Source organism: Neomonachus schauinslandi, chromosome 9, assembly GCF_002201575.2.
Source record: "Neomonachus schauinslandi chromosome 9, ASM220157v2, whole genome shotgun sequence".
NCBI classification, from domain to species: Eukaryota; Metazoa; Chordata; class Mammalia; order Carnivora; family Phocidae; genus Neomonachus; species Neomonachus schauinslandi.
This window is the reverse complement of record NC_058411.1, coordinates 47,308,762-47,335,500: the sequence shown is the minus strand read 5'-3', so window position 1 is coordinate 47,335,500 and position 26,739 is coordinate 47,308,762. Positions and strand designations below refer to the sequence as shown.

The following is a 26,739-nucleotide window of genomic DNA, read 5'->3' as shown; positions in this document are numbered from 1 at the left end:
AATTGATAAAATTCTACCAGCTTATTTTCATTTTTTCAATATCCCTTTCATTATATACTGCTTCCTTTGCTTTTTTGGACCTTCTGAATGGAAAAATCAAATATTTATAACACTATGTAAAAATCATGGATCCAAACATGACACATTTAGTTTCCACAAAAATATATTTAATAAGTTTGTTATATAAAATCGAACATTTAACATTTTCAACATTTTATCAATTCAAACTCACGGATAACTAACTGGGAGTGCTTTGTATTTTGGAAGATTACCTAAACTAAAAATATATTTACATATTTACAACACATGTAAATGTAACTGAAGAGCTACTTCAATTAATACTGAAATTCACAGAATTCTAGAGATTTATAGGCTAAAAATGCCATAAATTTTTCTGTAATCAAATGTACTGCACTAATTATGAACAATGTCTTAACTATTAAAAGGAAAAAAACTGGGAGGGAAATGGTAGGTTTTAAAGTTCTATGACAAATCCTTAGAAGATAAAAAATATGTAAAATCAATTTAATGACCAAGATTTCTTAATGAATCCCTGATTGTCATTTTTGGCAGCTCAACCCAGTCTGTGGGGATGGCAGTGTGCTACATACTGTCGGGGACCCACCACTGTCTCAGAGCCATGGTACTAAATGCTTTAAGAGCCCTGGTCAAAAGTAAGGAAATGATAGCAACTTTTGAGTGCTGTATACACCTTTCCCATACAGGCTGAGACCTTATGCCTACATTTATTCCTAAAAAATTACAGGCCCTTTACCCTTTCATACCAAAAAATATGTTCTCAACATGTTTCAAAAGGGTTCTTTACGTTTTGGGAGGGAACCCATTATATATATATATACATTTATCACAATTAAGGTCCCAAATCCCATTCTGTGTTTTGAACTGCACAATGGTAATATTTAAACTTACTGATTCCAGATAATATTCCATATTAAAGCAGTACACATCTTTTTTTTTAAATACTGCATAGGTTCTGTTTTTTAAAGAAAGATATTGCTACTGTCCAAGTTTACCAAGTGATCATTCCTATTTAATATCTGGTTATAATGAGACATTTCTTGCTGCATTTGTCTTCACTGAGAATATTCGAAGCAGTTTCTAATATATAGCATTTAGAAGTGTTTGCTGTGTCGGCTCTTAAAATAATAATCATTTTTTTCTCAATAAAATATTTTTAATAACAAAATACATGTAAAATTAGAATTTTTAATTTCCAAAAAGCTGCCTTCATTAACCAAAGTACTTGTTTGCAGTTTTTTTAATCTGTGAAAATACTTTAAAGCCCTTACAAAACTTAAATTTTATTTTTAAAAAATTAACTTAAAAATTCTTGCCATGTTGCTGAGCATACCACTGCTGTCTCTGCTTGCGGTTTTCCAGCTCTGTGAGAAGAGCCTGTCTGTAGGCTTCATACATTTTAACAATCTGTTCCAGTTCTTTCATGAAAAGCAACTTTAGCATTCCCTGGTATGTATCCAGGTCAGCCAGCTGGAAGAGTTCCCACTTCAGAATGTGGTCATATCTGTTTTAAAACATAATCATGCATATGTTCACAACACATACATAAATATGTATTTACAGCAACAAACTGATCTATTTTTATAAAGATCAACTTTATTACATCTAAACAAACCATAAGCTTTAATTAAAAATAACTCAGTTGTTAACTTACTTAAATATACTATTTTTTTAGGGGGAGGAGAAAACTGCTGATGCTACTTCATTTCAATTTAAGTTAAAAAATAACAATTTCTTTATCAATTATTCTACTATTAACATTAGACAACAATGAACACAGATTTCAAACCACTGTGGTTCTATAATTTCAAAAGAATACATATTCTACGCTATTCATAAGTTCACCTAAAGTTTAATTGTCAGGAACTTAAGAATGCTTTAGACCATATTATGCCCAAAGACAATACATAAAAATGGGCAAAGTCACTTGTGTTATTAGTGTTGACAGAACTTTCTGAGGAATGCTGTTCACTACAGCAAACAAGGAACTAAAAGAGGAATGAAGAGGAACCATCATTCGTGGGCTCTTTTCCTGAGGTTGATTAAAACAAAACAAAATCAGGCAGAAAGGGAAGAATAAGTTATTTTCAAAATGAGAGTAAGTATACTGTAGAAGTATGTGGAGAAGGACTCATGTTAGCTTGTATTTACATATATCTCAGAAGGCCTTTTAGTACTCCTTCAATGGTAAGTTGATCCCATACTGACAGGGAAGTATGCAACAAAAACAGTAATTTAATTTACACTCTGAACTGAAAGACCTGAAGACATCACTCTGATCCAATTTCCCCATCTTACAGATCAAGAAACAACCTAAAGAGGCCATATATTTCTTGCAAAACTGTTCAGTGACCCAAAAATGAGAAAGGCGGTGCGGTGTTACGGACCAAACTACTTCAGAGTAATAGTTTTGAATGTTGAGATTAGACAAAGAACTTGAACTACAGCAGGTCATATACCTGTATGATAGTGAAGTTACACTTCTCAAATCATATTACAGAATAGATATAATCAGAAGCTTTTAAATTCTAGTAAATTTATTTTTAATAGTCATTTATAATATTTCCTACCCAATGATCCTTTGTTTGGTAATTCATTTAACATCTTATTCCAAAAGGATTCTCTAATATATATTTTTAAAAGGTTTTTTAAAACGAGAAACAATAAACAAATAATGAGCAGTCAGTATGAGTCACAGACTGTGCTTGGCACATTGACTTATATTTCTGTACAACTTGGGTACGTGTAACCAGGAATACCAGGAGTACAATATGAAGAACCACAAGAGAAACATATCTTGTTGGATCCCAAATTTACCTACTTAATTACTTGAGTACTGCAAATCTATTAATAGGTATACTTGGTAGAAAGCTTTATATTCTCTTTAGTGGGAAACTCCAACATAAATTAGAGAGATACCATAAGAAATACTCAATGAGCCTCTATGAAGTAACAGTTGTGTTTCCTAGAACCTCTGCTATTCATGTAGCTTAGGATCTTATTTGTTTGAAACAAATTCATAATTCCTGTCAAAAAATCTTAATCCTCTAGAGTCAGAATTCCATAGCTAATGGGCATTTCAGCAATGTCTACTGATTCAAAATGCTTAAATTCTGAATGCCAGTTGAATTATAAGAACATTAAAGCTCATTTATCATCTGTGTACTTTCTAGCAAGTAAAAAGGGAGAAGACTAAATTGGTAAATATCATACTTGTTTTAAGATATGAACATCATTCTGTATAAGCATTCAAGTTTTTAAAAAAGGAAAAAGAAGGGGCGCCTGGGTGGCTCAGTCGTTAAGCGTCTGCCTTCGGCTCAGGTCATGATCCCAGCGTCCTGGGTTCGAGTCCCACATCGGGCTCCCTGCTCCTTGGGAGCCGGCTTCTCTCTCTCTCTCTCTCTGTCTCTCATGAATAAATAAATTAAAAAAAAAAAAATAGGATTAAGGGTAGAAGCAACAATCAGAATACTTACAGAAAATCCTTTGGGAAGAAGAAAAAGTGCTCTAGAAAAGCACAGATGAGAAAAGTATGCAAGGCACCCATTTGCATTCCAAAATCTTGCCCCCTGCTGTTTCTATGGGAATTACTTCCCTTCTCATGTAATACTTCCCAATACACTGTTTTGTTGTTTCTTAGGAAAAAATATAAAATTCCCATTCTTTTCTTCTTAACTAGACAAATCATCTGATTCCCCAGGTTTAATTTTTAGTCACTCAATGGTTTAAACATACAGGTAGGGGTGCCTGGATGGCTCAGTTGGTTAAGCGTCATCAGATTCTTGATTTGGGCTCAGGTCATGATCTCGGGGTCCTGGGGTTGAGCCCCTACATTGGGCTACCCGCTCAGTGGGGAGTCTGCTGGTCTCCCTCTCCCTCTGCTCCTCCCACCACGTGCTCACTCTCTCAAATAAAGAAATCTTTAGGGTGCGCCTGGGTGGCTCAGTCGTTAAGCGTCTGCCTTCCGCTCAGGTCGTGATCCCAGGGTCCTGGGATCGAGCCCCATGTTGGGCTCCCTGCTCAGTGGGGAGTCTGCTTCTCCCTCTCCACCCCCCACTCGTGTGCTCACGTGCACACTCTAATAAATAAAACCTTTAAAATCTATCTATATATATATACACACACAGGTAAATCATTCAGAAAATAGGTTGTAAACTACTTCAGCAGCCTATGCTTATTGTATCACTTCAGCTGTTTTTCCTGGGGCAGTATTCTACTTATAAGTAACCCATATATACAAACATCAACTGCTGTAATCCTACAAAAAATGTGTTCACACTCCAGTGGATGCTGTTTTTAAGGAGCCAAAAGTGCTGCTATTTCCAGCTCCAGGGATCACAATGCAGCCTAAGTCCCTTCCCTGTGCCTGCCCTCCTAGGGTGTGCCTACTCTTCCTTTCTGCCTTCACCCAGAGCTGGGGCAATGGTGACACTGCAGGACTGCCAAGGCATAGGAATAAAATACAATCCATGCCACAGTACTGTTGGGCACTGGTGTTGGGGGGGGGGGGTGAGGAATAATGGAAAGTACGTATGTTCCTGATGGTCTTTTTCCTGTTATATACTAACCTTATCATTTATTCTGTAGTTCAGCTTGATTCCAGTTGTAGGACGCATTACAGACTTTTGTGAGCAGCTTCAGAAACATAACTTTAGTTAAATTCATAAATAAAAATTTAGAATATAAACTAAGTCAAGTTTGGAAGTATATGCAAAAATTGTTTTGGTGAGCTGCTCCTAGAGATAGAATTTTAAAACTTCAGGAAGTTAGAAGATGGGCAATTGTTTAGCAAAAGGAAAAACATGCTAGTTTTTTGACTAAAAAACCTCTCCTTTTGTTAAATGATTCTTCATTATCTACTTCATAGATAACAGCTCATCCTTTGTTGACTACATATCAACCATTTCCATCTTCTGTAGAGACAAAAATTTTGGACCAACTAAAAATTTTAGCAACAGGTTCCTAAACCTCTCATTTTAAGTTTTTAAGCAGTAAAGAACTCTCATTTTAAGTTTTTAAGCAGTAAAAAAGTACCTGCTCTCTTGTTTCAGTATGGCTCATTCTGAGAGTCCTGACCTATTTGGAAAAATAACTAAGTTGCTCATTTCCTAAAGTTTTAAAGCTAGCCCACAGAACCAGAGTTGAAAGGGCTATAATCTTTGGGAGTCTGTTTCTTTTCATAAGCAGCAAGGAATTCCATTTCAGTATGATCTTTTTCCCCAAAAAAGGGAAGCTTTTTATGTTATTTCTCTCTAATAATGACTATAAAGTAGAAAGAATAACCCTCCTCAATCTTACCAACTCCCAGAAATAAGAAAATTTAACAGTTGGGCATATATTCTTCCAGACTTAAGGAAAATATAAATACACATATTATATATGGCATAAGATCAGCATACGAACAAAGGCTATACATACTGGTTGGTCAAGTGGTAACAAGAGTGAAAGAAGAGAGGGAAAAAGGGAAGAAAAGTCCATCTGCCATCATTCCTTACTCTATTCCTATACTGTATGGGTAGGATCAGATAAAGAAACTGCAGTAGGTTAGACACCAAATCAAGCTAAAGGTCTATGGATAAATGTGTACCTAATTTCAAGTAAACTAAAACGAAACTTTTGAAAAGCAAGGTTTATATCTTGCAAAATAATATCTATAATTAAAATCTTTTTAAAAATCACATTACCAAGGTTTACATTTGACTTGGAAAAAAAGAACCAATGCATTAGGACTAGAACCCTGGAAGATGGTTTTGTCTCCACATCAGGCCATAGATTAACAACTGTGAATCTGCAGACTGAGAAGAATGTTTATGTTGGCCAAAAATTAATATTTCATAGTAAATGACCAATAACTTTATAAGAATGTTAATCTGGCCTAAATGAGCAGAATCATAAATAATTATGAGACTTATCCTTGAGGTAACAAACTATTCAAATTAAAAGCCCGAAAAGAAGCCAATAAAAACAAATGGCTCTAAGCCAAAAAAATAACTTCTAAAATCCCTAGGCTAAAGGCATACATATATGCATGCATGAGCCCCCACCCAACACAGTTGGTAAATACATATTATGGTAAAAATTTAGATCAGAGTTGGCTTAATTCCTTGCAAATTTTATTTCAATGATCATCCTTTAAAATTATGGAAAAGAGTTACTATTTCAAAAAAGTATATATGAAAGGTTTTACATTCCTTTTATTTGAATATCAAAGATTTAATTTTTTTCCCAAATTCACTGTCCAATCATCTTAAACTATCTAAAACTCTTCTTTGGGCTATTTTATGCTGTTAATTTTGGTTTCTGAAATACAAAAGAGTAAGGCTACAAAAACCAGGAACTAAATGTTACCTTACAGAGTTGTTAAAAGTACATGTACTCATATATGAAATGCCTAGCAAAGTTTAACAAGAATTTAATAGCTGCTCAGTATATATAGTACTTATTAAATAAGTTAATAATGACAAAAATTAAGAGCATGATCCTTGAAACTAGAGATAAAGGTTCGAAATCCACCACTTAATAGTTGTATGATCTTAGCAAAGATAAAGTCTCCATTTTTTTAACCTGTAAAATGGTTTTTGGAAAGATTACATGAGATAACATATGTAAAAGTTTCACATCATAAGATACAGAGGAAGCAATGGATAATCAATAACTATTTGCTTTCAAAAACTCCCTTTTCTGGGGCGCCTGGGTGGTTCAGCTGTTAAGAGTCTGCCTTCGGCTCAGGTCATGATCCCAGGGTCCTGGGATCGAGCCCCGCATCGGGCTCCCTGCTCGGCAGGAAGCCTGCTTCTCCCTCTCCAACTCCCCCTTGCTTGTGTTCCCTCTCTCGCTGTCTCTGTCAAATAAATAAAATCTTAAAAAAAAAAAACTCCCTTTTCGGAAATCATGGCACTTTTAATATACCAGTGTTACTAATCCTTATCATGTTGGGTTATTGATCTGAATATCTACTTCTGTTTTTCCAGGAGACAGAAGCTCTTTGAGACAGATTTCATTTATTCACGATTCTATTTCAAGAATAGTGCCTACTGTGGCACCCAATAAATATCCTCAACGAGCCTGGCAAATTCACAGGCATCTTTAAAAACTAGCCCACGTATTTTCTTCTTCAGCAGCTTTCCTTGCTCCACTCAAATAATAAGAAGCCATATTAAGTGCTTATGCAAGGCAGCCACTGTGCCATGTCCTTTAAAATGCACGATCACTTATCCCCCATAGCTCAGTAGAGGGAAAAAAACTTAGATCTAAGTTGCTCAAGGTCATTCAGTATGTAGATGATGGAGCCAGAAATGAGACTCAGTTTCTTCCTGAGGGATCTTGACCACTATTTTATACCTCTGCCCCCAATAATCATCATCATCATCATCTTTACTAAGCTCTCTTAATGTACAAGGTATTGTGATTAAAAATACTTTAGATGCACTATTTTATTGAATTCTTAACTGTAAGAGTAGGCACTATTCCTATCCCCAATTTACAGAAGACAAAACTAAGTTAAGCACTCTGCATGGGGTTACACAGCTAAAAAGTATCCGTGAACTCAAATCATCTCATCCCAGAACTTGCAACCATTACCTGTATTATTTCCTCAACACCCCTCTGTCCTGCTGCTTCTTCATCCTTGTACCTAGGACTTCCCTGGGTCCTTACTTTTATCACACGGTATGTACCACTTATTTACAAGTTAATCTCCCCTAAGAGAACATAAGCTTCTTATTGTATCCCTAGTATAACACAGGTCTGCATACAAAGAAAGTGAAGAATCAATAAATGTTTGCAGAACTTACATTTCTAGTCAATGATTTTTAAACTTTGTAAGCTGTGATAGCCCTTCCTCAAGTAAAATATTATTTAGAAGCCCAATATTATTAAGAGAAAAAACACAGCGCTGTGTGGGTTAAGCAGCCCAGAGACTCCATTCCAGCTCCACTCACCCCTCAACAAAACTATGCTATAAATTCACTTACTTCACAGGGGCTCGAGCATACACCTGAAGCCAGTCAGGAATTTCTGCAGTATGATATGGATTTGCAGGTACCAGAAGGGACTGATTTCTTTCGGTTTGCTGTGGCTGATATGTGACAGGAGGGGGTTGGTCATACCGAGGTACGCTAAGAAAAAAGAATCAACATTCATCAGGATAAAGGCTCTAAATCTAAATAAGAAATTGTAAAGAACAAATAATATTTAAATGTTTTTCAATGTGCCTCTTGCCCAAACTGAATTCCTTCTACCACCTAAAAAAACAGAAGTCTGACTTTTTTTTTTTTTCCTTACCACACCATAAGGTAAAGTAAAATCCACCTTCTCTTGGAAATTAGTAGGTCATTAGTGATGGATATAAACCTAAGCTAAATCTTTACATATAATTTTTTAAGGATTTTTATTTATTTGAGAGAGAGAGAGAACAAGTGGGAGGAGGGGCAGAGGGAGAAGGATAAGCAGACTCCCCGCTGAGCACGGAGCCCAAAGTGGGGTTCAATCCCAGGACCCGGAGATCATGACCTGAGCCGAAGTCAGACACTTAACCAATTGAGCTACACAGGTGCCCAAAATCCTTACATATTTTTAAGAGATTTCTTCTGTCTGGTATTTATTCTTTTCAAGGAACCCGAAAGGAAGCTATAAAAAATTTGGAGCTGAATTACAACCTTTATACCAAGGCTTTAAACTAAAAGTAATAATTTTCAGTAATAACTAGTAATTAGCTGTAAATTTATATTGGAAAGGCTGATAGTTTCTCTCAAAATGAGAATGGATACTTTCTTCCTCCGTTAGGCTGAAAAGAGGATTTGGAATATGCAGTACAGTGGGAATGAGAACTGCGCTTGAATTTCCACAATAACCATTCTGCTTTTACCAAATTATGAGAACATATGGGAGTTAGAGTTGATTAGAACCATTTTAAATCACAGAGACTTAAAACAAAAAGAAAAAACAGACCATGCTTTTAATTAGTTCTAATGGCCTAACTGGTGGGACAGAGAGAAGAGCAAGGTGGAGAGGCAGTTGTTATATGGGAAAATGCTAAGGAAAAAGCACTGAACCACTTGAAGCCTAAAGACTGAAATTTGGGAGGCCAAAGTGATCTATTCCAGAATAGGAAGCAAAACTGGAAGAGCCTGCTCCACACATCAATATTTATGTGTACATCAGAAAAGGTCACTGCAATACTAACCTAGGATTAAGATAATTGTTAGACTGTGATTAACAATTTAAAGATCAAAGTCCAAATGGCACTGCAATTTTATATTTATCTCTTCTTTCATAAGTAGGTACAAAGTAGGTACAAAGTGAAATATCCTTTGATAGCACAATTGGGGGGTGGGAAGAACTGAGGCTTTGAAGTCTCATATGCCTGAGAGTTAACCTTAGTTTGGCCACCTCATGAGTTATATGAATGTGGGCAAAACTGCTTTACTTCTCTAAGCTTCAGCCTTCTTATTTGTAAAATTGGAATAAATTCATACCAAAGATGATTGTTCTCAACAGTAAATAAATGAGCTAGTAAGTCAAGTGTTCTGTATAAAGATTAGCATAATAGAGACAATCAAAAATAGTTATTAATACTATCGATGCGAGCTTAAGAAAGGTGTTTGTTCTCTCTTGTTTAATGTCTACAGAGCTGCTGAGAGAAGCAAATTGTGAAAATGCCTTGTAAACTATAACAATTCTATAATAATGTAAGGTTACTGATGATAAACAGAAAAGTCAGCTCAATATACTCTCAAATCTGGTTGTGTGGACCACAGAGTCTTCTGCCACCTGGTGATAGCAATCTGTCATCATGTTTGGTTCTTTTTTTTCCTTTTTGCATTTTCCATCATTCTTAGTCAACAAACATCTGGCTGCATTCCCACTATGTGCCTGTCTGTGTGTTGGGTGCTGGGAGTTCCACTCATCCCTGCCCTTGGTGGGAATCGTGATCAGGTAGGAGGGGGCCTGAAAATGGAGGCTAGGGAGGCCAGCAGCTTGCCTGAAATGGTTTAGAGAGTAGGCAAAGGGACCAGAGCCCAACACAGGCAGAGCAGTTGGTTTGGTTCTTTTGAAGTGATGACAATTTCAGTTGTTCAATAAACACTGACTGAGGGCCACTAAATGGAATCGCTGGGAAAAGAAACTTTTCCAAACTGAATTAATAAATCCAAATATGTAAAATGATAAAGCTTAGTTTTCTAGAGTATAATATTAAAGTATATTTTCATAACAATTTTAATGGTTCTAAAAAATGCAGAACTCTGCTATAACCAAAGATTGTATTATGCTAGATGATACAAGGAACACCTATCAACGTGCTGATGATACTCTACCCATTTTAAATTTTATGGCTCAGAGGTAGTTAACAGGAATTTGCTATTTCATGACTAAGCTAGTACTAGTTTTTTTTAAATGTACTTTGAAATACAGTGTGTGTGAATTTTACATTTATATACAGCACACCGCAATTTGGATTAAACACCTTTCAAGTGCTCAATAGCTACATATGACAACTGGCTACAATATTCACAGGGCTAAAAGTTTGGTCACATGAGACCTACTGATAAGCCCAAAGGATCACTGGCTACATTTATTAAACAGATCTGGATGTTTTGTACAGTTCCAATTTTCTCTTTCACAGTAAGAAACAGAACATAGTCAGAAACTGAATAAAACAGCAAGATGCTATAATTCAGAAGTATATTATGACATATTAGGAGGGAGGTCTGTATTATTTATAGAATTTTAAATGGAAAGAGAGATGTTTTAATTATTTCAATTTCTGGGTATCTACAATAAAAACATTTTGGTATATTAAAGCAGAATCTGATCATACGAATACTGATTATGTTTTTTTGAGGTTGTTTTACAAAGTTTTTTTTAATTTTTTTTTTTAAGATTTTATTTATTTGATAGAGAGAGACACAGTGAGAGGGGGAACACAAGCAGGGGGAGTGGGAGAGGGAGAAGCAGGCTTCCCGCCAAGCAAGGAGCCCGATGCGGGGCTCGATCCCAGGACCCTGGGATCATGACCTGAGCCGAAGGCAGACGCTTAACGACTGAGCCACCCAGGTGCCCCTAATTTTTTTTTTTTAAGATTTTATTTATTTGACAGAGAGAGACACAGCGAGAGAGGGAACACAAGCAAGGGGGAGTGGGAGAGGGAGAAGCAGGCTTCCTGCTGAGCATGAAGCCCGATGCGGGGCTCAATCCCAGGACCCTGGGATCATGACCTGAGCCGAAGGCAGACGCTTAATGACTGAGCCCCCCAGGTGCCCCCAAATTTTTTTTTAATTATTAAAATCACTACTAAACATAAATCCAAAGAAAAATGTCATAAGCTTTCAAATATCAAACTTCAGGATGCCTTTCTCTTTGATGAAAATATGAGCTCAAAATCTAACATTAGACAATCTAAAAACTAAAAGTTGAAAATAAAATTGATACTATACCTAGGAGCACAGGGATGCCTATACTGAGCCTTCTTATTTGTGTGATCTACATAATAGGTTCCAAATTCTGATGACTCAACTCGCTCCCATCCTGGAGGAAGTCCTTCTCGCTCAAGAGGATGGCTCCAATGAGTTGTATTTGTGTTGTGATCTATATAGTATTTTCTCCCTCTCATTGTCCAGTCCACAGACCAGCCAGGAGGAAGAGGTAAATCTTCAGAACCATGGTTAGTTAAATTTCCTAAAGATGTAGCAGCAACTCTCCCAATACCTGAGGAGGAAGAGAGAAAAAGAAGGAATAGAACAATTATTCAAAGCTAAAAAATATGACATCTGGAGAAACAGTCACAAAATTAACTATCCTAATTATACTCTTCTGTTAAAATTCATAATTTTATAATTATAAGAGTTTTCATAAAACTAGCCAGTATTACTAAAATTTAATTACAAAAAGAAGGAGGAACAAGACTCCCTCTTCAGAATTAGTTTTGGTTGATGCATCTATCACCAGGCTATACAAACATTTAACTATTAGCAAAGCTACTAAATATGTATACTGCTTAAAAGAAAAGTGAAGAAAATAAAATTTCACCACATTTAAGATTTAAGATTTGACATTTCACCTAAAACAGCAAAAATAAACTTGTAAAACTGTGTCCAGTTTATAATTTCTTAAATATAATCTAGCTGTGCCCTAGAACCATTAAATAAATTTATCAAAGTAGCAACATGTAAGGTCAACATACAAAAATCAATTAAGTATCTGTATATTAACAACAACTGGAAACAAATTATACCACTATTATAGCTCCAAAAAATCAAATACTTACATATAAGTAAAACAAAATACAGACAGCAAATTATGTGCAGAATCTGTACACTGAAAACTACAAAACACTGATGAAAGAATTGAAAGACAACCTACCATGTTAATGGATTGGAAGACTCAACATAGTTAAGATGACAACTCTTCCTGAAATGACCTTTAAGTTTAAGATAATTCCAATCAAAATTCCAGCAGGAGTTTTGTAGATACAGACAGAAACAGGCTCTAAAATGTATATGGAAAGGCAAAAGAACTAGAGAAGCCAAAAACATTTTTAAAAATAAGAATAAAGTTGGAGGATTCATGCTACCTGATTTCTTTTTTTCTTAAGTAATCTCTATGCCAAACGTGGGGCATGAACTCATGACCCCAAGATCAAGAGTCACATGGTCTACCAACTGAGCCAGCCAGGTGCCCCTCATACTATGTGATTTTTAAGACTTACTATAGAGTAATCAAGACAGTATGATATTGGCAAAAGGACAGACAGATCAATGGAACAAAGAATCCAAAATATACCTACACATACACAATCAATTGATTTTTAACAAAGGTAAAAAGGCAATTTGATTGAGAAAGGGTAGTTTTCAACAAATGACGTTGGAACAACTGGAATCCATATGCAAGAAAATTAATCACAATCTATACCTTCTACCTTCTTTTATAAAAATGAGCTTAAGATGGATCATATATCTAAATGTAAAACATAAAAACTATAAATCTTTTAAAAGAAAAAGGAGGATAAATTTTCGTGACCTTTCATTAGAGTTCTTAATCATGATGCTGAAAGTGTAATCCATGAAACGAAAATATTGGTAAATTGGACTTTATCATAATTAAAAATGTTTGCTCTATGAAAGACATTGTTAATAGAAAGAAAATCAAGCTACAGACTGGGAGAAAATATTTACAAGTCACAAATTAGACAAATGATTTTTTTTTTTAAAGACCTTATTTATTTGAGAGAGAGAGAATGAGAGACAGAGAGCAGGAGAGGGAGGAGGGTCAGAGGGAGAAGCAGACTCCCTGCTGAGCAGGGAGCCCGATGTGGGACTCGATCCCGGGACTCCAGGATCATGACCTGAGTCGAAGGCAGATGCTTAACCATCTGAGCCACCCAGGCGCCCTAGACAAAGGATTTTAATCTAGAATTCATAAAGAACTCTCAAAACACTAGGAAAATATTTTAAATGGGCAAAAGATTTGAACAGGCACTTCAAAGAAGATATATAGATGGTAAATGAGCAGATAAAAAATGCTCAAATCATATTAACCATCACGGACAGTGCTAATTTAAAAAAACCCTACAAATTAAAACCACAATGAAAGGACAATACACATCTTTGAGAATGGCCAAAAAAAAGGAAAAAAAATCTGACAACATAAGTTGTGATGAGGATGTAAAGCAACTGAAACTCTCATACACTGCTGGTGGAAATGCAAAATACTTCAGCCACTCTGGAAAACACTTCAGCAAGGTCTTATCAAGTTAAATATGTTTTCCATATGATGCAGCAATTCTATTCCCAAATATTTAACCCAAAAAAATGAAAATGCTTCTTCACACAAAAACCTGTATGGGGATGTTTATAGTGTTGAAAATGGAAACAACCCTCATGTCCTTCAAGAGAATGAGTAAACCAGTACAATCATACAGCGGAATCTACAGTAAAAAGGAACTAATTATTGATACATGCAACAACATGGATAAATCTCAGAGGCATTACAGAGAGTGAAAGGAGCCAGCCTCAAATGCCTGTACATTGTATGATTCCATTCATATGAAATTATTGCAAAGGCAAAACTACTAGGACAGAAAATTGTGGTTGCCAGGAATTAGGGGTGGGGTGAAAAGACCAAGCAACTGTCACAGACCAAAGAACACTAACTACACAAAGGGACAGCAATGAGGTAATTTTTAGGGGTGACTGAAATGTTCTATAAACTGATTGTGTTGGCATTACATAGATCGATCGATCGATCTATCTATATCAAAATTCACAGAACTCTGTACCTTAAAAAAAACCCCTAAGTTTACTGTTTGTTATCTAACTATCTATATCAAAATTCACAGAACTCTGTACCTTAAAAAAAAAACCTTAAGTTTACTGTTTGTTATGGGGGGGGGGGGAAGAATACCCTGGCTGCATCGTTTTATTCTCACATAAGAATAGTAATTGTGTATAACTAATCACCCCAAACTCCAAGATTTAGTTTATTTCCATAGATTAATGACACAGATTGAGCTCTGCATGAGTTTTTCCTTGTTGATGTACAATCATCTTGATAAAAACTTCAATTAATTCAATATACATGTGAGAACTGCCAAAAGCATGTCAGAGCAAGAACAGTAAAGAAGTGGAGATAAGAACAGAGCACTGCGAAAAACTAGTTAGCCCAAAACACTACCCTGGTAATTTCTCCTTGTCCCTCCACAATCCTCCACCCTCTCCAGCAATATAGGAGGTGATTTCAAATAACTGGTAAAGGAAAACTCAATTTGCTTAATATGTATAATAAGAATAGCACATCAATCTATAAGAAAAATTAGTTTTGCAAAAAAAAAAAAAAGGTACAAATTTATTAAAAAGAACATTCGGAAAAATGTCCCAAAGCAGAAAAAAAATGCAACTAAATTCTCCCATTAATTAAGAGAAAAAAGGAAGCAATCAATTCTCTAAAAGACCACAAAGAAAAGCAAGAATCCAAAAGATGGTAAGGCAACAGAGATAAAAGCTGTGCTCAGGAAAGAAAGAAAGATGAAGACAAAAACTGGAAGAACAAACATGCAGTGTTCGTTACAATGGAGAAACCTGGCAAATCTTAACCAAGTATGATCGTTAATATCACCAATAATGTCATATACATATACAAGTATCTCCCTACATTTGACATGATGAGGATACTTCACCTCTGTGCTTATTCCTTCCAAAAACCAAAAGCCCTATCTAATCATGAGAAAGACATGAGACAAAATCTAAATTGAAGGACAGTTCACAAAATATCTAGCAAGTATTCCTCAAAACTGTCAAGGTCATGAAAAACAAGAAAAGACTAGGCAACTGTCACAGACAAAGGACACTAAGGAGAAATGACAACTGCATGCAATGTGGTACTCTGATTGGATCCTGGAACAGAAAACTGACATTAATGAAAAAACTGGCAAAATCCAAATAAAACTTGGGAGTTAATAAAAAATTCGTGAGTTCACAGATACTAAAAATAAAAACTCAGTTTACCTTTGGAGGTATCTAGGGTGCCAATTCATTATTCTAAAAACTAGTAAATAAAGGGAAAGATTTAGTATTTATCCTTTCTTATATGAATAGCAACCAAATAACTGATGAGACAGTTATTATAGAATTCCAACTAATCGAGAAGAAATGACAGAATTAGGGTATCGCCATTTGCAAAACCTAATGAAATACTGGATCTAGCCAATGATCATTAATGGCTGTCAAATCAACAGGGAAAAGGCCGATGGAGAACTTCATGATGAATGAACTCTACTGACATCTGATCCCATCATCAATTTTAGGATCAAAAAGAGAAATTAGTCATTATGTGTCTCTGGAACTGATGCAGCAGAATGTATACAACAGCATCTATGAACTATTTTGGCAAAAAGAGAAATGCAAGAAAGAAAATAAACACAGTCACAGTATCCTTTGAGAGAAAGGCATACATTTCTAAAACATATGGGAACTACAGAACAAAACAAAGCTAACAAGCCTTTTGGTGAAATGGACCTTGGTTTCTGTCAAACTGCCACTGGAGGTTTATTTAATAAGTGTAGCTTAAGCAATTTCTGTACTTAAAAGAAAAAATGTTTAAACAAAAAAGAAATAAGCCAATGTACTAAAGACATGCACATAGCAAATGACTTTAAAATCACATTTTAAAGCATGCAATGGCTTTATATTTTCTCATACTTCCATCATTAAAAATGTTGTATTACTGGCCATAACCAAGGATAGCAATTTAAAAAAATTAGAGTCAATTCACTGTACTCATACTGAGTTATTCATAAAAATGAAAACTTTTTGGGGCGCCTGGGTGGCTCAGTTGGTTGAGCGACTGCCTTCGGCTCAGGTCATGATCCTGGAGTCCCTGGATCGAGTCCCGCATCGGGCTCCCTGCTCGGCAGGGAGCCTGCTTCTGCCTCTGACCCTCCCCTCTCTCATGTGCTCTCTCTCTCTCTCATTCTCTCTGTCTCAAATAAATAAATAAAATCTTTAAAAAAAAAAAAAAAAAAAAAAAAAAAAAAAAAATGAAAACTTTTTGGCCCAACAGAGGTCCCCCTGGAAATACATAAACAGATTTCTAAATACAGACATTTTTAAAAACAAAAACTCTTATAATAAAAAATAATAATAAAGTAATAAAAACTGTATAAGCTTAGAGATCAAAGTTGTGACAATTATATTCATCTGCTTGGAAAATCCAAATTTCCATATACTGAACTTGCCTAAATCTAGAAACACATACACCTCTACATTTAAACAACATTAGGTACCAAACACCAGATTTAAACTATGATAAAATGTGAAATTCATATTTAGAGGAAACACAAAGACCCCTCTGTAAAAATTCATATTTTTTTGAATTAAACCTCAACAATTTGATAAGGGGGCCAAGATGTCCTCAAAGTTCCAAACAGGCTCATCAGCTTTACCAGTGCCATCTAAAACCATGATTCCTAACCTTTTCATGATACACTCCACCTGTACTTTCTGAAAGTGCCATGTGCACTCATTTTTTTCAAACTATTTGGGATAATTTTATAAAACCTATTGAGAGAAGAATGTACAATACAAAAAGACTAAAAATCAGATTTAAAACAAAACATTCCTAGTAATAAAATAGGTCCAGAAGACAGGGGGAAAAAAAAGCTATATTAAGCTCTAACACGTGAGACCTCTGCTCTAAGTTCAGCCAGGAAGTTGAAACTTCAATAGCCAAACATGTCAAATCTGGAAAAAGCATAGAAGGGCACAAAACACTCTTATAAAAGGCATGAACACTAACAATTATGAGTGTCTCCTCTGTCCCTGACCCTTTTCCAAATTTATTATTTCATATTCAAAATAGCTCTATAGGTAATAGAATCACTACCAATTTACAGATGAGAAAACAAAGGTTCAAGTAAGTTATTTCCAAAGCCAGAGAATGGTATACAAATGAAAAATTTATTACTAACAAAGTAATCAACAAACAAAAGATCAACTGTAATTCTTCAAAGAAAAGTATGACTGCTAATAATAAAAGAAAAAACAAGCTCCCAATTTTGAATTCAATCAGTGGAAAAATAAGAACTTGTTTCTGGAGATACAAGGAAAAAATTTTAGTTTTCTATTATTTCAATTAGTCCCAGAAAAGAATGAGTGGCACTCATAATCCTCAGAATAACTTCAATTTGAAGGGATTAAATTGTGCAAACACCTTCCATGTATATAAAGTAATACATTCATAAACTAAATACATTATTACCCAAACACAAGGATAAAAGTATTATTTTGTCTCTCCACCAAGACTTTACTAGATATGTCTCCAAAGAATTTAATCTCATACAACCCAGCAGATATCTGTGAAACCTGCCCTTACAGACAAAGTTTGAAAATTCTGGTTTACTAATTTTGTAGTGGCTACAGAGAATAAAATGGAATCTGGAACTCTAATGAAGGTCCACAAGCTTCAGGGTAATAAACGCTAAGTGCCATAGCCCAAGTTACAATTAAGATGTTGATAAAGAGATCTAAAGAGATCTACCTTTTCTCCTCCTCTGCAAAATAATTACAAATAAAGTTGTGTCCCTAAAGATTATTAACCACTTCTCAAAGATGATTCTGGGTTCACTAAATATTTATGCATTTCTTGGAGTAAACATTATTTCAGTGTTTTTTTGTAAAGGCTGACACTTTTCAGTTTGATTTTGGTAACCTGACTTCTTTAGTCGTCTTTAAAAATAAAAGTTTTAAAAGTCTGTTACTTAAAACTGTATAGAACCAAATTATTTAAATGAAAAACAAAGGAATTCATTCTGCCTTTAGTACTCCAACTGAAGACTTCCTGTTAACAGCTAAATTCCTTCCTTTGGCACATAGGGTAGGTGCCTGCCCAGTACACTGGCCAAATGTTAACGGTCAGATTTCACCACTAAACCTAGAACTTGCTAAGCCCTGAAACCCCCTGAGATATTATACAACCTGTTTTTGGCTTCTGCCAAATACAATAAAATAAAGTTAACCCTTAAGATAAGGTATTTCCTGAAGGTCTAAGTAACTGGCAGGATATACTACTTGCATTAAGTCATTACCAAACTATTTTCTTCCTTATCTTCTTAATGTTTACCAACTTAGTAACAACAATCAAAATTTAAAGGTTGTGAAAATAAATCTGTCTATAGCACATCTTTACCCTCCCACAAACTTACTTTCTCCTTTCCATTCACTCTAATTCCTTGAATTCTCTTCAGCATTAATCTCGAAAACATGGTTTCAAGTCTTTTCAAGATGAATTCAAGAAACTTCCAGCTATTGTTTCATATTCAGATTTTTTCCTTCTGGAAAAGACAGCTGTTAGGCTTTTCTGCTTGGTTAGTAATTGGTTATTAATCCTTCCCTGACACTTAACAGACTCCTTCAAAAAAGCACTGTTTTTCTCTAAAAGGTAAAACATTAAATCTTATTGCCCTGATATAAATTAATGCTATTAAGTGAAATTTCTCAAGCACATTATCACTCTAATAAATGCAAATCTTTTTTAAAAATGACTCCTCAGTTTGAAAAAGTATCCAATTAATTTGTATTTTATTTATCCCTCGTTCATGATTGGAAAGTTATTTTGAAATCTGTCATTAAACTTATAAAAACTATATCAGACTGCCACTAAGAGAGGATCAGTAGAAATTTAGTTCTTGCAGTATTTCCTCAATGACACTCTGTGAATCAGAATTTTAAAACAATATTTTAACATGGCATTATTAATTCTTCATACTTTCATTTAGGAAGAAAAGTGTTATGAGTTCTCAGTGATGTTTGCAATATAAATACACATGATAAAAGTAAGTGCGAAGAACAATCTGTATTTATGGTAAACAAACTGTTTTAAGCTTTTATTCCTGCTACCTCTCAGCCACCAAAACTGTCTTAAGACTCCAGACTTGAAATCTCGATTCATTCACTTAGTCAACCATCTATGCTAATCCTATCTGAATCTTCTCTTTTCCTTATCTCTCATATCCCATTTGTGGCCAAGTCCCATCAATGCAGATGAGTCCCACTTCTCCCCTTTCTAAATGTTTGCAGCCCAAGTCAGGTCCTCATTAACATTTAAAATAATAACCTCCAAACATTCACCAAATGGAAGATTATGAAGTCAATGAAACTACCCATAAATAGTATATAACATTAAGAAATTTATTCAAGTAAAAAGCAGGGATATAAAACTGTACAGAATAGAATCACAACAATGTTAAAAAAAAAAAAAAGAATACCATAGGAAAAGATGAAGGAAATAACTGAAATACAACGAATCTCTGGCCTGATGGGCACTTTCCCTTAACTTTTCTGCTTTTTGCAAATTTTCTACAGTAAGCAGCTATTACTCTAAAAAATGATTTATTTTTTAAAACTTACTATTTTGTTTGGGTAACAAATCATTTCTGAGGTTTAAAACTTATGATATTAGAAACAGCCAAAATAAACACCAAAGTATGCAACTGTCTAATCCTTTAACCTATACATTCTTTAAAAACAAAAAGGCACTGGGGTGCCTGGCTGGCTCAATCAGTGGAGCAGACGACTCTTAATCCCCACATTGTGAGTTCCAGCCCCACGCTGGGTGGAGATTACTTAAAAAAAAAAAAAAAACACCAAAATCTTAAAAACAAAGACACTCATCCATGTTCATTTCTATATGCGTAGAAAACCTCTCCTCTTCGATGTCCCAATGAGATTCCAATGTCAGCTTTCACAAAATAAGCTTTTACCAACTATTCTCCATTATTCCTCAGTTTTCAAAACTCCAGGGATTTACTTCTCCTAAACCCATAATTAAGTCTTATTTTTCCCTTAAAAGCATCACAGACTTGCCTTTCCTCTCCAATACCACTGGTACCTGCAGTCATCTTTTCTCTAGCACTCTATCCTAAGTACAACTAGTAATCTTTAAACACTGCTTTCATAAAAATGACTTGTCTTTGAAATCTGCAATGGCTTCTGTTTGATTTAAATTTGTTTGTTAGATTAAAATTTAAATCCTTCAGCTTGTTATTGGACCACAGATCTCCTTTCTACCTCACATCTTCTTTCTTCCAATTAGTAGAACTACATAGTTCCTTGGATTTACACGTGCACTCTGTTTTCAGCAGGGCTATTCCAAATTTTTCGTCTAAAATGCCTTTCTTCTGCCCCATTAATCTAAAGTCCAAGCTCAAAGCACAGTTCAAGTTCTACCTCTTCCATGTATCGTTCTTTAAGTGTAATAATCATTCTTCTCTCTCTTCCAACTCCCTACTGCACTTACTGTCAGTACCACAGAGTATAACAACTGTTCTGTGCTTACTGTGCATATATTGGTTTTGTTCCCCAAATAAGATATCAGAGAGCAGATACCAAGAAGGTCAGAGAAAATGCTAGACACATAAATGATTAATACTAAATGAATAAGGGCGCCTGGGTGGCTCAGTCAGTTAAGCATCTGGCTCTGGTTTTCAGCTCAGGTCATGATCTCAGGGTTGTAAGATCAAGCCCTACATCGGGACACGACGGGCATGGAGCCCGCATAAGATTCTCTCTCTCCCTCTTACTCCGCCCCTCACCCCCCAAAATACTAAATGAATGTTTTCTACATTCCTGCTCCAAACTGTTTGTTTGTTTGTTGTTGTTTTGAGAGAGACAGGAGGGAGAGAGAGAGAGACAATCTTAAGCAGGTTCCACACCCAGCATGGAGCCCGATGCCAGGCTCGATCTCATGACCCTGAGATCATGACCTGAGCCGAAATCAAGAGTCAGACACTTTAACAGACTGAGCCACCCACGCGCTGTTTTCAAGTTACTTTGTTTGAAGTTTCATAGGTTAAAAAGTAAATGTCTCATGGATTTATTTTTATCCTGCCAAGATTTAAAGCCTGCAACTTACCAGGAAAAAAACAATTAGATAAAAAACTTTAATTTTCAGCTTGCTTCAGTTTATCTAGTGTAATCCAGTACTCTGGGAATAAAGTAGAACTGTGCATTTTTCCTATCTCTTCTGCTCCTTGTACAAGTATTCCCAAGTTAGCAAATATGGAAAACAAATTTTAAAAAATTATATGGCTAGTATTTTTATTCCTAAAAGAACAAAAGGACAGACAACACACAATTAACCATTTGACAGTAAGTCTTTGTGACCAACCTGGGAAATAATTATTGGCCTAGGAAAACAGTTTTGCTAGGAGAAACAGTGCAGGCTGTAGCTGAGGAATGATGCAGTTGCCCACGGTATCCTTTACTGTGCCCAATTCTTCCTATCCACCTTTCCTTTCTCAGGTTTAAGACCAGGTTCTTTGAAACTCTAACCTTCCCATTCTATCAAACCTAAACCTAGATTCAATCCAACCGTAGACATTAAATTCTCTAGGTTTTCAAGGTTCATAGTGTTAATAGTCTAGATAGCCGGGCGCTGGGTGGCTCAGTTGGTTAAGCGACTGCCTTCAGCTCAGGTCATGATCCTGGAGTCCCGAGATCGAGTCCCACATCAGGCTCCCTGCTTGGCAGGGAGTCTGCTTCTCCCTCTGACCCTCCTCCCTCTCATGCTCTCTGTCTCTCATTCTGTCTCAAATAAATAAAAATTAAAAAAAAAAAATCTTAAAAAAATAAAATAAAATAAAATAAAATAGTCTAGATAGCCTTCGGGTAAGCACTAAATTTTTATAAAATGAGTTAATAAAATAAATGGGCACAAAATTCTTTCACTCAGCATAGATTACTAATTATTTGCAAGCTGGCTTAAGAAAACTGGCAAAAATGGAAAAGTATTTTTCTGGTAGTGTCTGTTGGGTTCCCAAGAAAATCCAGAAAAGAGCATCTTTTTAATTGTTAATAAATCTAAACTAATGTAGGATTTATAATTTTAAGTTACCTGAAGCATGTCTCCCCTGATTCTGTGGCATTCTTTGGAAGAGATCGTGGTTGTATTCATAGTATCTATAGTCTTCATGTGCACGATCTCCAAGTGGGCGCCTTCTCTGACCATCAAAATAATTATCTGAATAATAATATCGGGAACCAGAGTCTCCATTTTCAACAGCAAAATTAACTTCTGTTAAAAATGACTGAGACGAGCCATACTCTCTAGGGACATCTGCTAGACTCCGGGCGAGATAAGAAGGTGCAGATAATCTGTTGCTTTCTCTTCTCATTATTTCATGAGGTGTTCTTTGAATTGGAGTTCTTAGGAAACTCTGGTTTCTTGAAACTATTCCATCTCCAGATGCTGAAAAGGCATTAGGACTTGAGTCTGGCAGACAGATATCAGTTCGTCTTGGAATTGTGGGACCATGCCGAATAAATGAAGGCATGAGATCTACAATAAAATAAAACAGAGTAAAATGACCACTTCAGTAAGTAATAATTACACTTTTCAAAATTTGTTCATTTACATCTATTACCCCCAAATGCAAAACTTCAATGGACTTAAGCAAACACAATTTAAAATTCTGATTTAAGATAGTACTTGGGTATTTTAAAATTAAGGCTAATTTAATTAGTATTTTCCCACTCAAATGAATTTATAATTTGTATGAATGTGGTATGTGTACACTTAGTCAGAATCAAACGTATTCTGCATACCACCATACATAACATGATGAAATGTCAGTAAGCTTAATTACGGTTAATGAAATACTCATGAATAAATGTGTAAAAATAAGAAACAACCTAACAAATAGATACACATCACCAACATAATTTAAGATTATTCTGTTTGTTGATTTCACTTCATTTTCAAAATACCCAAAAATCCTTTTACAAGCAAACACAATTTCAAAAATAAAACAGAACATAATGCTATTCCCAAACATGTAAAAGTGGATTCCTTTCAAAAGACTTTAAAATAATCTGGTTTCCTCTCAGAATTACGTAATACTAGTACAGTAATCAGAAGTTGGAAAATAAAAAATTTAGCTATGAAAACTAAAAAATAAAAGATCTCATTTCAAAGAGGCATACAAATGTTCAATCAGTTCAAAAATGCCAAGCCTGGGGCGCCTGGGTGGCTCGGTTGGTTAAGTGTCTGCCTTCAGCTCAGGTCATGATCCCAGGGTCCTGGGATCCAGCACCACATCAGGCTCCCTGCTCAGCGGGAGGTCTGCTTCTCCCTCTCTTTCTGCCCCTCCTCCTGCTTGTGTTCTCTCTCTCTGTCAAATAAATAAATAAATATATTTTTTTTAAATGCCAAGCCCGAAACTATGGCTCCCTTAAGAACACACAATTATAATTCAAAACAGAAGATAACAGTAGAACAATGGCCTTCAGGATATAGTACTTCTGAATACAGAACTTAAGTGGCTTAGACATGTCAGGTTACAAAGCAAATAACTTTACAACATGAAAAAAAAACTAGATTTGGAAACTTTTATTCATTTATTAAGTAAACAATATTAGACAGCACTGATATTAATAAGCTTCAGAAGCTAACTCTAGACAGAAGTTAATATCCAAATAAACTTGCTTTAAAGTATGGCTAACATGGGGTGCCTGGGTGGCTCAGTCAGTTAAACCGCTGACTGGAGTTCAGCTTCAGGTCGTGATCCCAGGGTGGTGAGATCAAGTCCCCTGTCCGAGCTCAGCAGAGTCCGCTGCACTCTCTCCCCCTCTCTCTTAGCCCCTCCCCCCTTCAGGTTCTCTCTCTCTCTCTCTCTCTCTCTCTCTCTCTCTCGAATAAGTAAATAAATCTTAAAAAAAAAAAAGAAATCAATTTTCAGGGGTGCCAAGTTGGATCAGTGGGTGGAATGAGCTGCTCTTGATCTCAGGGTTGTGAGTTAGAGCCCCATGCTGGGTGTCGAGATAAGTTAAATAAATGAACTTTAAAAAAATAAATAAATAAAAATCAATTTTCTGGTTACTGATGTACCCATTGATCTGTTTTGTTGTTCTATAAGAAAGCACTGCAAATACAAGGATAAATCTCTAAGGCTAATGATGTGGTTATTATTTAAAAAACATGCTCTCCACACCTTTCTGTGTGATCCTGGGTAAATACTAGGAACCTCTATGAACAGCTTTCCCAATTACAGAATGAGGTAATGCTTAAGTCACAAGATTTGTAGGAGCTTCCAAGAAGGACACTTAGACGAAGTGCCCACCATGCAGTATGAACATCAAAATATTAGTTCCTTACCTCACAGATGTTTTGAACACACAAGCAAGAATTTAAAATTCAAAAGATACAGCTGAAAAAGCAGAGTCAAATGCTTAAATTGAAAAGTGTGGCGGGGAGGCAGAGAGAAACACAAACTATTAAAGTTCAAAAAAAAAAAACTTTTTGGCAATTTCTCCTAAAGTACGATAGAAATTTTTGTGTACTTCGCCTTTTTTTTGGACTCGGGGAGGGAAGGTGGTATTTGAAGCAATTCTCACTTAAATACCCAAACACACATGATTTTGGCTTCTCTAAGATCTAAGACTGATGATGAGGCTTTGGATAGCGGCTACAACAGCGACGATTAACTGTCACCTCCTCACGCCTACAACACGCAAAAGGGCTAAGGAATTCTGCCCGAGTTCGCACAACTTCCTGCACGGACGACTGACACCCGAAATGTTTGCAAACACAAGGCATATCTCGAGGTATCTAGAAGAGGAAAAAGTGTGCCCCAGTCTAATCACTTTCACCCCTGTAGCATCAGGGAATCAGCAATTTAAGCGTTCCCAAAGAACCTCTTCTAGTAATCAAAACGAAACAACACTCCGCCCTGGAGGGGAACGGGAAAGTTTGTTATTTTTAGGGAGGCCCACGGGGGAAGGACTAATCTAAACTTCTTACACTTTATCGGCTTTCAAACAATGACCACCACTTCAGGCACAATACAGTTTTAAAAAACAGTATTTCACAGAGACCAACAGGAAAGAGAAGCCGCAGGGAGCCGCGTCGGGCGCCCGCCAGGCTCCCGGCTGCCGCTCGGGCCAGGTGTGGGTGCGCCCCGCCCGACACTCACTCCGCAGCAGAGGCGACGTCTCTTTCTTCACGTACTTCCCCTGCACCTCGGCGGGCTTGGACACTTCGTTTTTGGTTTTCTTTCGGGACAGCATCCTTGTCGACGAGGCCCCAGGCCGCGTCAAGCAGCCTCCTTAGGGCTCCGCGAAGGGCGATGGCCGGCCCCGCCGCCACCTCCGCCGGCGCCTCCGCCTCCTTCCCTCCCGAGCCGCCGCAGCCGCCGCCGCCGCCTCTCTGCAGCCCGGGGTCGCCCGCAGGGACTGCCGCATGTTCGGGGCGCTAAGCGCGCCGGCCACAACTCAGTCACTTGTCAGTTCCTTCCTGGAAATCTGCTCGCTCCGCGATGCTGCCCGAGAACTCCGTGAGCAGAGGCCAGAAACGCCCGGCCAGGGCCATGGTCCGCCGAGGGCCGCCTAGTAACCGCTACCGCCGCCGCCGCCTACGTCCCGTAAACTTTCCCCGCGGCCGCTGGGAATTCTGGGAAACTCGACGCAGCGCGAGCGCCGCCGCCGCCGCCGCCCCTCCCCCACCCCAGCTCCGGGGCGCGGCTCGGGCTGCGGGACGCCGGGCGGCGCTGTCAGCTAACGGGCCGGCCCCTCTGTCTCCTCGGAGGAGAAGCGGGTCTTGCGTCGGGAGACAAGGACCAAGTCCGCCCGACTGAGCGCGGGAGGCCGTCGCGCGCTCTTGCCGTGGAGCCCCTTCTACCCACAGATGTTTCCCCGGGACCTTGAGGGAGCGGGCGACGCCTCCCGGAGAAGCGTTCTCGTCGTCATACTTGTGTGAGGACGTCCCTCCCGGAGTTTCTTGGGCTGGTAAATTCAGGTCCCTGATAACGCAGAATGCGAATAGAGTTGAAAGACCACAACCCCCAGGCTAGTGCGGTGACAAAAAATTCAAGATGCCTCTTTTTCTTGAAAACACTAATCTTTCCAGAAATCACTGATCAATCATCTTCTGTATGCCAGGGTGTGTCTCTCTGATAAAGGAAAAACAGAGGGAAAACGCAAAATGGAGTTTATACTACCTCTTCGATAAATTTGATGTTAGCATAATATCTCATCATCCCTCTCATTGTTACATTGAATATACTTGGAATTTAATATTACAATCTTAGAATTTTTTAGGATTTTGAGCACTAAAGGTCAAGACCTGAAATTTTTAATTTAAAACAGAGCTTAGTTTCTTCTGTATAACTTAGAGGAGCTGCCAAATGTACACAATAACATTTGGAAAATAAGGGGA

The 26,739-nt window shown here is 36.9% G+C and overlaps 1 protein-coding gene across 1 annotated transcript; it reads right to left on the bottom strand.

Annotated features, from left to right (window-relative positions):
* Window positions 1–150: 150 nt before the first annotated feature.
* SAV1 (salvador family WW domain containing protein 1) lies at window positions 151–25,940 on the bottom strand. The gene is made up of 5 exons (XM_021701344.1): window positions 25,499–25,940; window positions 22,423–22,866; window positions 11,475–11,745; window positions 8,013–8,156; window positions 151–1,543 (listed from the first exon to the last, which is right to left on the bottom strand). Exons 1-5 carry the CDS (start codon window positions 25,590–25,592, stop codon window positions 1,342–1,344), a joined length of 1,155 nt encoding a protein of 384 aa, XP_021557019.1. The 5' UTR covers window positions 25,593–25,940; the 3' UTR covers window positions 151–1,341.
* Window positions 25,941–26,739: the final 799 nt, after the last annotated feature.